The following is a 13451-nucleotide window of genomic DNA, read 5'->3' as shown; positions in this document are numbered from 1 at the left end:
CGAGGGCTGGCAACACTGTAGTCTGCATTGCTTTCATCTACGTAGCCAGGTGGTAAGTCAGATTTTCCCTTGCTGAAAAGTGCCTTATGAACATAAACAGGAAAGCATAAATACACCTGTAAAAATCTTCCTAAAAGGAATTTTTTAAAAATCAACAGACACTACTTACTGGGTTCTCTATCAGAAGCTGTACTTTTTAAAATTTGTCAATCTAAAAAAAATTAAAGCTAAGTATCTCTTTAATGCATTACAGCATTTGGAGCTGGGAAGAATGCAGAGTGTAGTTACATGATTATTCTTTGCATATGCATAGTTTGCCTATGAAGTAAAAGAGCTTTCAGTACATAATACTCCTGTGTTTGAAGAATTGTCATCACCAAGACACACAGGGGAAAAAACTGCAGGTCTGATGATCTCTGTTAAAAATGCTTATTTAGTAAATGTAGGTCTAGTAGTCTCTTGAAGCTGGAACAACGTGCCCTATTGCTTAAACAAAGGGAAAAAAGAGTAATAAATTAAAAAAAGACTTAATTGGCATTCATACTGGAGACAACTTTGGAATGAATCAGACTGAAATATAAATCTGTTTAGCTTTCATAGCTATTCTTAACAACCTTTTTAGTTAATTCTTTTGTTTATATTTTTAAACAAGGTTCTGCTCCCTCAGCCTGTCTTTCCATCATACTTGATCCTGCAGTGAAGTCATGCTGTCTCTATGGCACCACCGTTTCTATGGCAACAGACTCTGATGCTATAAACAGAATTTTGATTTCTTTGTAGGAAAGAGAAACCAGGCTCTGCAGGAGAGACCTCTTATTGAAACGTAGGTGTTTTAAATGATAGCAAAGGAAATACCAAATAATGTGCCAGATGCTTTCTCTACAGTTTCTGAAGTATGAAAACCTCTTTCAGCTGTGCTGTGGATTGCCTCTAAGGGATCCATCCTCCAACACATTTTAAACCAAATGAGAGGCTTATATATTAGAGCAATGTGTGTAGTGGTCTGAGCATAGGTTAGAGCCACAAACTCATGAGCTCTAATCATGGCTTTTATGCAGGCTTCCTTCATGGGTAAATTATTTATCCTGTCTGCCTCATTCTTCCCTTGTAAAATGGAGATAATACTTACATGCCCTTATAAGGGTGGAGTTAAAGTAGTCTGAAGAGGAAAATATTTGTAAGTGAAAGAATTATTATTTGTAATTTTTTCTAAATGAATAAGGAATAACACTACATAGGTGGCCTATGTCTCTCAGAACTTATATTTGCCAGCTAGCCAACAGCAGCCAGATTCTTTAGGGAACTCTTCAGGCAAAAAGAGAGAAGGTGAATACTCCACTTAGAGACTGTCCTTTTTAACAACCAGCTGGATGCTGGAGTATAAATGAATCTATTTCACTTTGTTCTTATTTGCCAACACTTACTCTCACAGGTTTCATGAGGACATCTTTTTTCAAACAGCAAAATCTCACCATTTTTACTGTCAGTATTGTTAGCTGTTTAGAGTGGAGATGGTGGAATCTGACCCTCAAGAGGAAATGTTGCCATGAAGAAAGTGATCATATTTTACATATGAGCTTCCTACTTTCTGTGCCTGGATGGGGAGTTAGAGTTTTTACTGCAAAGATCTGGCTTAATTAACTTCAGGCAAACCCGCAAAGCATTCTGTATTTTAATGAAAGCCTGATGTGATTTCTTGCCCCCATTCAAAGCTCTACATAATTGTATTTATTATCCCTTGTCAAGCTTTACATAATCATCAATAATAAAACTAATACTATTTAAGTTTATTATTATTTATATTGCACCAGTGCCTTGGAACCTCATTCATGGACTGGGACCCCTAGCAGAGTATCTGACTTGCATCAACAGTTTTATTTTAAAACCTTTGTGATGACATTTTCTGGTATAAATATGGTGTATGCTTTATTATTGATTTGATAATAGAGTACTTACTATAGGTTTGCATTGGCCATATCTTTGCAAATAAAGGATTTCATGGAACAAACAATATTTTACTGTTGAGATGCAAAAATAGAATTTAGAAAGCCTGTTCTTCTGGGATGTCAATTATGACTTGTGGTGCACATTGTTTTGGTAGATAAGAGTAGTTCAAGGAGATTCTGGCTGGCAGGGGTTTTTTTTTTGGTTCTTGGCTTTGTAATGTTTATAGAAATTCAGGATATGTTATTGCCTACAAAAGGCTATTGGAAACTATCACATAAGAGATTTTGCCATGTGACGGGTTATTCATTTGAGAAACGTGATGCAGAAAAGGGAACATTTTAGTGTGTCCTGGTAAAACAGTAGTTCCATTTGCAAGATTCGATTTACTCAGGGCAGGTCTACACTGGAAGCGCTATATCAGTGCAGCTGCGCCGCTGAAGTGCGTCTGGTGAAGACGCTCTGTGCTGACGGAGAGCGCTTTCCCATTAACTTCCACCTCTTGCGGAGGTGGAATAGTTATGCTATGTCGTGGGAGAGCATCTCCTGCTGACATACACCTCTACCCCAATATAACGTGACCTGCAATAACATGAATTCAGCTATAACATGATAAAGAAGCGCTCCGGGAGGGCAAGGCTGCGCGCTCCGGCGGATCAAAGCAAGTTCGATGTAACGCGGTTTCACCTATAACGCGGTAAGATTTTTTTGGCTCCCAAGGACAGCGTCACGTCAGGGTAGAGGTGTAGCACCGTATGGACAGAGCTTAGGCCACTGTAACTTTCATTGCTCAGACGGGTGTCCTTTTCACACCCCGAATGATGTACGTTAGATCAACTTAAGTGGTAGTGTATACTTACCCTCAGAGTTACTTGAATTAATTTGATCTTAACTGTTGTTATTTAGACATAGTATGAAAAACTGTAATAGAGTTAACAGTTTATTAATTAATAGAAAGGATTAGATAGGAAAATGTTAGGTAAAAATGATAAATTAACTCCCCTAGTATATGCATATGGACTGAAGTTGGAGTTTTTGTGATTGACGGTAACTGCCAATTTGACTCCAGTCATTTGGTGATGGAAGTAGGAGTTTTAAATTGTTTTACTATATTATTTGTCACAAATGTTATAATATAATAGATGTGTGCCGACTTGGTATGATTTAACATATTTTGGCAAGTTGCCTTAGATTTCTGTTGGGAAGCTGATGTTTTTATTACAAGCCAGCTTGCCACTTGTGACTAGTGCAGCCATTTTAAATTTTTATACCTTCCAAATGTCACCCATCTGGAATGACTGTCACATCTTTGCTCCTAATGTCAGAATCTCATTCATGCCAACTGAAATGCAACTAATACTAAAGATGGTGGGTAGTGAGCGAAGTTTCCCCATCTTTTCCTCCTGACTATAAGAGGCTACTTCTGGGGCTTGTGAGTAGGCAGCCAGTTCTGTTCTATATTCTCTTCTATACGAGTTCTTAAACAATGCTCATCTCTCATGACTGTAGTATCAGTGGGCTTTTCATGAGAACTAAGACCACTTTACTCCTGAATGAGAATGTCCACCTGAGGGTTTAATGTGCATTAACTTATGTGCATTGACTTCATATTTATAGTTGATTTGCCTTAACTTTTCCATGCCATTGTGTAATGTGCCCTGAGCACCTTCCAGTAGTGTATTAAGCAATACTGATTATAGATATATGTGTGTTAAGCCAAAGTTTACACAGTGCTGCAGTGCAAACTACGGAAATGTGAATTGCAGAGCGTACCAAAGTGTTGCAATCTAACTGCTCTGTATGGACGCTTCTGGCACAAACGAAAGGTACCTAGTTTACATTAACATTAACATAGTCCTGTTTGAAAGAGGATTCCAATAACATGAATAACATACCTTTTAGTTTGTGCCAGCAATGTTCACACGGGGCAGTCAGATCGCAATACTTTGGTGTGCTCTGCAGTTCACCTAGTAGGAGGGAAGTCAGTATCTAAAATACAGTTCTACATGACACAAATAGAATAATCACTTGAGGTTTTGGCTCCAGGATTCTGGTGCCAAAACAGACGAGACCATTCGACTTAATAGTAAAACCCAGGGGTTTAATGGAATTTATTCTCTTGTATCAGATTTTGTTCTGCGGTCTTACACACCATGTGTGTTCAACTTTTGTCAGAACCAGCCTGTGAACTTGTATGATTTAAAAATGAGCCTAAATTAAAATCCTAGATCAGAATAACCTCAAACATTGTAGAATTTTGGATCTGGATTTAGATCAGAGTTTTGGGCCTCATCTGGTTTCATCTCCATCCATATGGTAAAAACACATGCTCTTACCAGTATGAGATCCATTTTATTTTACATAAGAAGGTATTTCATACATATGGTGTTAAATCCTCCAGCTATTCCAGGATCTCAGGAACCTTAGAATGTATAGAATGTGTACTTACTGTGCATGTGTGTAGTCTGGGATTAGGTGCATTGTATATTGAAAAAATAATTTACATGGATAAATAAGTATCTTCCTTTTATTTAATCTTTTGCTGGGTGGAATGAGTGGGAAGAATTTGTAATGCTTAGAAGAAATTCCTTATTAACTTTGCTCCTCCTGTTTGTTGGTTGGGTGGCATTTATTTGCTGTATCATACTATTGGAACCTTGCCACTATAACAGGATAATTGCACACTGTATCATGTGATCCAGTCACATAATGATTTTTTGTAAATATGGAATAGGGAGGATATTTACTGACACATAAATTAGGCTGCAGCTACCCAACAGCAATATTTCTATTGCTGCCTTCCTGGGAGGACAAAAGTGACAGGTGATGTTATTAATATCTGTCATCAAGTAAATGAGCTGTAGCTTTAGCCTTACCTGTAACAGGAGAAGAAAGATCAATCAGATAGTTACTCAGGTGATTACCATGGAACAGTGATTTATGCCGCTTTGCAGTCAGAGGGAATGGAAGCTGTGTTCTTCCTTTATGCAGAAGAGACACCAAGACTTCACCTGTTTTCCTTTGTGAAGCCCAAACACTTGTAGGAATCCTTTTATTTTATTGAAATGTTTGGCCTCCATTATTGAGGGCATTAATTATCTGTTTACCAGGATCACTCCATTTATAGTAAAAAGTTAATAATTATATTTACTGTAACGATTTAGCAATGATCAAATTTTGATTAGAGGGTGGTCCCAATAATTAGACTTTATTTAGACCACTGTGAATATCCAGATCTCAATATTTGCCTGTTCAGCCCCCCTGATCTGTACCCCTGTCCTTCAGATTACCCCCTCACCAGATTTTCTTGGGGGTGGGGGGTATCTTCCCAGTGACTTGCAAACTGCCTCCCTCCACCTCCCACACTTTCATTATTCCAGAATCTTCAGAGGTCCTTGATGACCATTCTGTTTTGAAACTTTAGGGTGTAGGGTGATTTTGCAGGTATCCCTTCCCCCCACTAATTTGAGAAAGATCTGGTAGTAGTGGAAGGGAGGGTAAGGCTGCCTATTCTTTGCTCTGAAACAAGGGTGAGCAAGAAATTGTATTAAGCTGCTACTGAGTAGTGGGTAGCTGAGTTGTGGGGCCTTGGATAGTTTGGGAACTAAACAGCAATGAAAACTAAGGGGTAAAAAGGAGGAGTTGGAAATCAAGTATGTGGGGAAAGGGAGGGGAATAGGAGATAGGTGAAAGACCACGCAGGATGAAGAGGGAAATTAATTGGGGAAAATGGAGAAATGCAGGGAATGATTAAAAAAAACTAATAAAGTGAGCAGAGGTAAGAAATGGAAAAGAAAGAGAAGGCAGAACCAAATACATGCGGCTTTAAGGTTAAGTACATTTCATGTTAATTCCCATTTGCATTTTATGGGTGACTCTTAAGCTGTGATAATTTTATGGGTGCTTATTTGCATTTGTTGTATGTGAGCACAAGTTTCTCTGCAATGTAGGAATTCCTTATTCCAGGGAACTGTTACTCTAGAGCTGATTTGATTATGCTATTTCTACCAAGAGAATTTCAAATATTCACTGTGCTGGCAAAATACTATCAAAAATCAATTCACGTCCTTTATTTTGTCCCCAAAGTTCAAACTAGGGATGTTTTGCAAATAAATAAAAATTCTAATTACACGGAATTACTGCAACCTGTTTAAGAAAATTTCTAATTTTATAAAACTTCTAATAAGTTAAGTGATGCAGTTAAAGGGCTGCAAAAATCGTATGCATCCTTTTTTCTGTTTCATTCAGCTTGCTTGTGAAAGTAGAGTAGTTTCACCTTTGTTATTGTTAATTTTAACTTGCTGGTCCTAATGTAGCAGCACAACAATTCAAGATTTGCATTGCAAACACTATAGTAAAATTTTTAAATACAAAACTCTTTTAAGTCCAACTTTAAAAAATAATGGAACATTTCTACTGATTTCAGTTTTTATGAGCCTTGAATGTTGAGCTTAAATTGACTGAATGTTTAAAAAATGGATATAAGGCTTTTTTTTTTTTTTTGGTTAAAATGCCATATTTGCCTACATTCTCACCTTAATTCTAGGTATATTTAAATTCCTTTTCATTATATTTTTAATTTAAATGCCAATGCAAGCTAGAATATTTTTAATTGCTGATAATAATATTCGCCAACAGTAACTGTAGCCTCAGTTTGTGGGGCAGAATGTTAAAGCGTTCCTTATTCAAACAGTGGGAGTTTTGACTGAATAAGCATGCAGGATCATGCCTGAGGATCTGTTATATACCCACATAAAGTTATGCAGTAATGTGGGAGGATGCACTGGTGGCACCTAGCGGCTGAAACAGAAAATTGCATGGGAAAGTAATGGAGGAGGAAATGCAGAGAGTTCTTCAGAATGCTGAGAATAGTGAAGCCGGTAATGAATATGGGCAAGCAAATGAAGAAAGCACCCTGTTCAGAACTGCAATGAATCAATGTCATTAGGAGTGAGTGGAGAATCGGTACTGTAGGATGTGCTACATCAGAGGAATGGTAGGTTGCTCATTAGTTTTTAAACTTTCTCTGGTACATTTGTTCTCCAGCAGTTAAGTTTTTTTATTTTAGCCTTATTTTTCACATATTCCTCTCTCTATACGCCATTTAATAGTGAGATTTTTGTTTACAGTAATTAATGTACTGGCCAAGAAACTTTACTTTATTTTACAGTTCTTCATTATGAATTTTGCTACTTATGATTTTTAGCTTTCAGTTAATAGAGGAGAAGAACTCCTAATTTCGTATTTGATGTTTGGAGAAGCAAACCCTTATGTTTGGAAGGTGGTCTGAAGATCTGTCCGGGAAATTTCTTAACCTGATTGATATAAAAGATTAGTTAACTGGGAAGAAGTAGGCGTGGCATTACTTTAAATTACTTTTAGCTTTATTTAGGGATATCCTGCAGTTGAGTGAGTTCAGCATTGTTCAGGTACACTGATTCAGGAAAATAGCCTGTGCTTCAGTGCTGTCCTGAATTGGGGTCTAATGCATTGGTCCCATTCCCAAAAGAAATTTCAAACAAAACCACCTAATTCAATGTAGAGCCTAAAAAGAATAGCACCATCGTCTTGCGCATGCACAATCCCTCCTTCCACAATTTTGTGGAATGCTCAGTTTTCAGTTAAGTTGCAGACTTGTCTTTTAGGGCAGCATGTGAAGCTCATCTGTTTACCCAGGAATGGGTAAGGAGGGGTATAGAGGTGGAGAAAGCTGTTGATTTGGTTTGATATGGTTCTTTTAACGTTTGTAAGTGCACTTAGAGCTTGTCAAAGTTAACTTTTATGTGTAAAATTAAATTTTCTTTGCCATTGTTTGTGGTTGGTATTAGTGGCACCATATTATGCACATACTTTGTTTAAGGCAACATCCTGGAATGTGCATTCTACGGTGACTAATACCTGTTTAATACTTGTGCTTTTTACTCACACTAATGTGAACTCTTTACAATGAATTTTGCTATGTATCACATGCCAAAGGTAGAAGGGTATGTATTGTATTTAGCAAAGCAATTGTGTGCATTGTTCCTTATACAAATATATTTTCCTGTTGGTATGACAATAAATTTCATGTGCTAAGCCATTGTATAAAGTATTTGTAGTGTAAAAAGCAAATTGGCTATCTTTCACATTACTGGGTATGTTACACATTAGAGAGAGATTCTTGCTGTAGTATGTACTGTCTGGAAAACTGAAGTCTGTGCTTATACTTCTGTTATCGCTTGTAATCTTACATATGCTTTAATTTTACCAGACACTAACATACCTAATACACTGCTTAGGGGGATTTTTTTCCTGCGAATTATACACTAAATTTTCCCCCTGGTTTGTAGACAAGATACAGGAGCATAGCCACTTCATCAGTGAACACATCACTTTTATTTATTTGCTTATTTATAAAAATAAAATCTTCATCCCTGTCTGTGGCTTCAGATCAAATTATACAAGATAGAAATCTGTGAGGAAAAATGCTGAGCATAATAATTTCTGAGATGAGTTAGATTCCTTGTCCTGTTAAGCAAGTTGACTGAGTTTCATGGTAAGTGGTTAATTTCATGACCGTGGCATTTGTCATGTCCAAGTGAAAACCTTGAAGAGGTGGGTGGGTAAGACAGATGTTTTAATAATCCACAGCATGCATGTATATGTGTATATAATATCTTGTGTTCTGACTTTTGTAGGAATGCTTGCAGGTTTGTTTTACAAGTGGGTGTTTCCATACGTGAGCTGTCGTTAATCAAATCACATGTGGTGTTACCCTGAAAACAGAATTGGGGTACCCCCAGAATAGCTCATCTGTTGCCCCCTCCTGGTCTTACCTAGGGTTCCCTCAAAAACAGATTAATTTAAATATCCTCTGAAAGGTTTTCCTTAAAACAGCCCACCTGTTCACCTTTCTGTTCTCCTATAGTATGGATCACTAGGGTAGCTAAGGAAATTCCTGGAGGACACAGATGCAGCCTTCTGATAAATGTTTGATTGACACAAGCAGTATTCTTTTCCAAAACAAGGCACCTTTTTATTTTTATAAACAATAATTCATAATACAGTAGTAATCTAAAAACACAAATCCCTTCAGCAATTTAAAGAGCACCCCAACCACAATAACCTACAGCTGATATGATTCTAAGCGGTTGCACCCTTTAGAGATGACTGGTCTGTCACTGACGCAGTCCTTAAATGATTTAAATCTTATACATTTCTTTCATTATCAACACATAAGCATTTTTATTAGTTCACACATACACATTCTAAGACTATACTGTAATTATAACTGACAAGCTTAATCTGTCTGCTGACACAGGACTCCTGGTGCTACAGCCACTTGCTGCTGCAGCTGCTGCTTTCTTGCTTGCTTCTTCAGGTCTCCTCTCATCTGCTCTTCTCCAGTCCATTCTCCTCAGCTCCATCTGCACTGTCAGCACCTCAGCTCTGACTTTCTTGGCTGCCCACTGACACACTGCCTTTTATACAGTCATGTCAGACCTTTCTAGACACTTTTTGTAGAGTTTTTTTCTTTTACTACACATTCCATCTTCCTTTTTTTTTTTTTCTTTTGCTACTACACATTCATTCACATGGTCACCATTGTTGTTTACCTCAGAGTGTTATGATCTGGTTGATCCCTGCTAATTTACTTTTCCCACCAATTTTATATTCAGTGCTACATGACCTGCAGCTTCCATCTAATGGTGGAGTGACTCTTCCTTATTTAAATTGGAAGCCAGAATTACAAAATGGAGTCTGGGGACTTCAAAACGGAGTTTCTCTGGTACCAGTTAGAATGCAAGGGTTCTAAAAATGTACTTATGATTTAACTTTTAGCAGAGATGGTAATCTTTAATAGCAGTTAACAGAGATAAAGCAGTTCACAATCATGACACAGTTTTTCCTGATGATAGTGTAGATGGGTTTGCAGGAGTGAATAATGACAATGATGAGTAACGAAGCCTTTGGAAGTACTGCTGTTTGACATGGGAATCACCGAGTACTATATCTGATATATGTAATGAATATGAAAATACAAATATATTGTTTGAGGCTAAAATGCTTATGCTTTTGTCTCTAGCTCACCTAAAACTTTACAAGGAGGGACCACCAGGTGGGTAGAGAGTGTATTTTGTTGTCTGTGTATGTCTAGTCTTTGGTTTCTCTCGTTTCCTTAAAGGCAATGGGTACCTAATTTATTACTTTTTTTCATAATGGAAAGATTTATAAAGAACATGTATTCAGGGCCTATCTAAGTTTTGAGCTCACAATTAACCAGGCCCTTGTAGTGCTGCAAAATAAATGGGAAAATTCTAACCTGAGGTTTATCGTGTTCACTAAACCAATTCAGTTTCATCTAGCACGTTACAAGTGTCCCAGTTACAAGAGTCCCATTAAAATAAGTAGCACTTGGATTAATCTCTCCCATTTGAATACCCATCTCAAAAGGTTCTGTGTCTGAGTGACAAATCTTGCAATTCTAAAATGTTGGAGCCCCCAGGAACAGCATGACAACAGAGAACTGTCACATTTTGTGTATCCTGTGGAACACATTGCTCCTAATTCAGAATAAGAATTTATTTAGCTCTGAGAAGGAAACAGTGGCAGTACCTCACCCATTTCAAAGCTGTGTGAAGGCAGTTAGATACCAGTATATAAAATTCTAGCAGAGTTATTCTTGAATCAGTGGAGAAGTGTCTGGAAGCAAAAGCAGATTTTAATTGTGCTGTAAGGAAATGAAAGGAACCACTTAACCTATTAATACATAATTATTTCTACTACACTTATCATTTGAGCAATGCTTCTGTCAATTAATTTTAGAGAAGCCTCTTGTACATTGAGGAAATTGCAGTACAAATCCAAGTCACAATGGTAGTCTAGTGATTCATGCATCAAATATGAGCACCTCTGATATTTTGTAATGTTCTACAGTACTGAGTGATATAGAAATGACGAGAAATAAAAATATTTCAAACAAAGGCAAAATTATCTGTGGCAGAGAATAAATTCTGTCTGCAAATTTGGCATTAGAAGAATTGCTGAAGGTTTCTGATTATAATTGCAGAAAACTATTGCTCTATAGCTTAATTTGTGTTGATTAAGAGTGACTTTCTTCTAACAATCTTTTTTTTAAACTTTGCTGCAGGAATTCCTAAAAACAAAACCCCTTTTTCCTTTAACATCTAACTTCAAAATGTTTAATCCAGAATAGAAATATGGCCCTTTGTCTCTTTAAAACTAACCAACCTAAAAATCTTTATTTTAAAATTTGCTTTCTATGCTTACATTGTAATTTTATTCATAATTTATATAATAGAACCACCCACACGCTGTCCTTTTTGAAGTCATTGCAGTTGTGAGATGGAGATATTCAGTGAAACTTTGTGTCAGAGATTCATTTAATACCTCCATGTTGTGGTTATCATCCAATCTGTCATGTTTAAATGCATACAACATTGCGTCTGGGATGCTTTGAGGCACAATGACCCTTGACATACTGTTGATGCATTTCTAATCCTTCTTGAAGCCCTGTAATAGGAATTGAAGTCAAGCTGCTTGAAACCTGTTTTGTGTTGTTGTAGTCTCATTTTCTGGAATTTGTAAAAGTATATGTGTAAAATACTATCAGAAACCACTAAAAAAAATTAAAGCACTATCTATTATGTATTTAAATACTAATAAGAGACCTGCTCTGTGTCAGCTTGAATGCTTGTCTCTTTCACCAACAGAAGTTGATCCAATAAAAGATATTACCTCACCCACCTCGTCTCTCTAATATTCTGGGCATAGGCAGCACATATAAGAGATTGGGGGAGGTTAAGCATCCTCCTAAAACGCTGTCCATGTGAGGGGCGGGGCGGGCAGGGCAAATACCACAGATAAAGTGTGGGTCACCTCCCTTTGAAGGTGCGCCGCCTTTGGAGCACCAGAAGAGAAGCTCCATGGAAGTGAAGGGGCCACTGGTGCCCAGACCATGGCCCTGCCTGTGCTTTGCCCGAAGGCTCCACTCCGTTTGGCCTCTTCTCCTGAGGTCTGACCCGCCTGTTGCTCACTCCTCTCTGCTATAGAGAGGAGTGGGCGGCGGGCAGGGGTGGCTCTAGACATTTCGCCACCCCAAGCATGGCGGCATGCCGCAGGGGGCGCTCTGCCGGTCGCCGGTCCCGCAGCTCCGGTGGATCTCCCACCGAAGCCGCAGGACCAGTGGACCCTCCACAGGCACACCGGTGGGAGGTCCACCGGAGCCGCAGGACCAGCGGACCCTCTGCAGGCAAGACACCGAAGGCTGCCTGCCTGCCGCCCTCCTGGCGACCGGCGGAGCGCCCCCCGTGGCATGCCGCCCCAAGCATGTGCTTGGCATCCTGGGGCCTGGAGTTGCCCCTGGTGGCGGGTAGGGGAAGGCCTCAGGAGAGGAAGAGTGGTGGGGGTTGTCCTCAGGGGGAAGAGCTGGTGTCAGGGTTCCTTCCCCACTCTGAACTTTAGGGTACAGATGTGGGGATCTGCATGGACACTTCTAAGCTTAATTACTAGCTTAGATCTGGTATCACTGCCACCATCCCCAAGTACCCCCTTTTTCCCTGGGTAGTCTTGAGGGACTTCACCAATTCCCTGGTGAACACAGATCCAAACCCCTTGGATCTTAAAACAAGGAGAAATTAACCATCCCCTCTCCTTTCCCCCCACCAGTCCCTGGTGAGTCCAGATCCAATCCCTTTGGATCTAAAAAACAAGGAAAAATCAATCAGGTATTAAGAAAAAAGGCTTTTAATTAAAGAAAAGAAAGGTAAAAGAAAACCCTCTGGGAGAGATTAGCATACCAGCTACTCTCACAGACAACAGATTCAGAATACAGAGGATGTTCCCCTGGGCACAAATTTAGTTACTCAAAAAAAAAAACCTCAAATACCCAATTTGATTCTATCTCAATTTGCATAAGACAGGCTACAAAGAAATAAACAAAAACCTATTTATTCCTTTCTAAAACTTAGTACTCTGATAAGAGGCTGGTTCCTTGAGCTTTTTCACTCCGGCTGAAACTGAAACTCTGGAACAAAGGAAAAACTTCCCTTCTTCCTTTTGAAATGTCTTGTTCCCCTATTGGTTCCTCTGATCAGGTGTTAGCTAGGCTAGGTGAACTTTTTAACCCTTTACCATCTGTTCATGACAGCTGGAGAGGAGCGGGCGACGGGTGGGAGCAGGCCTCAGGGGGAAGAGGCGGAGAGGAGCGGGCAGGGGGCCTGAGGGGAAGACGCAGAGAGGAGTGGGCGAGGGTGCTGTAGGGGCAGGAAGAGGCAGAGAGAGGAGTGGGCGAGGGTGCTGTGGGGGCAGGAAGAGGCAGAGAGAGGAGTGGGCAAGGAGACTGCTGGGGTAGGAAGAGGCAGAGAGAGGGTGGGGCCTCAAGGGAAGATGAAGAGCGGGGGCAGAGTCATGCTCCAGGTGCTGGTGCCCCCCCCCCCACTCCTAGGGAATTTCCAGTGCTCGCATGTTAGCCTCCCCAAACAGAAGACTCATGCACTGCCTGGGAT

The 13451-nt window shown here is 39.4% G+C and overlaps 1 protein-coding gene across 4 annotated transcripts in view; it reads left to right on the top strand.

The window, feature by feature from the left end:
- Nucleotides 1–13451, top strand: part of FMN1 (formin 1) — a 361845-nt gene that overhangs the window by 118908 nt on the left and 229486 nt on the right. For 3 of the 4 annotated variants that reach the window (XM_030559410.1, XM_030559413.1, XM_030559411.1), the window contains one exon: nt 10010–10042. The exons of the other annotated variant lie outside the window; for it this stretch is intronic. In XM_030559410.1, coding sequence (XP_030415270.1) covers nt 10010–10042 — 33 coding nt within the window. The remainder of the gene's footprint in view (nt 1–10009; nt 10043–13451) is intronic. 4 annotated transcript variants of the gene reach the window in all.

The sequence above is a fragment of the Gopherus evgoodei genome, chromosome 4, assembly GCF_007399415.2.
Source record: "Gopherus evgoodei ecotype Sinaloan lineage chromosome 4, rGopEvg1_v1.p, whole genome shotgun sequence".
Lineage (NCBI taxonomy): Eukaryota > Metazoa > Chordata > Testudines > Testudinidae > Gopherus > Gopherus evgoodei.
Note: the sequence above shows the minus strand (reverse complement) of the source record. Positions and strands in the feature narration are given on the sequence as shown.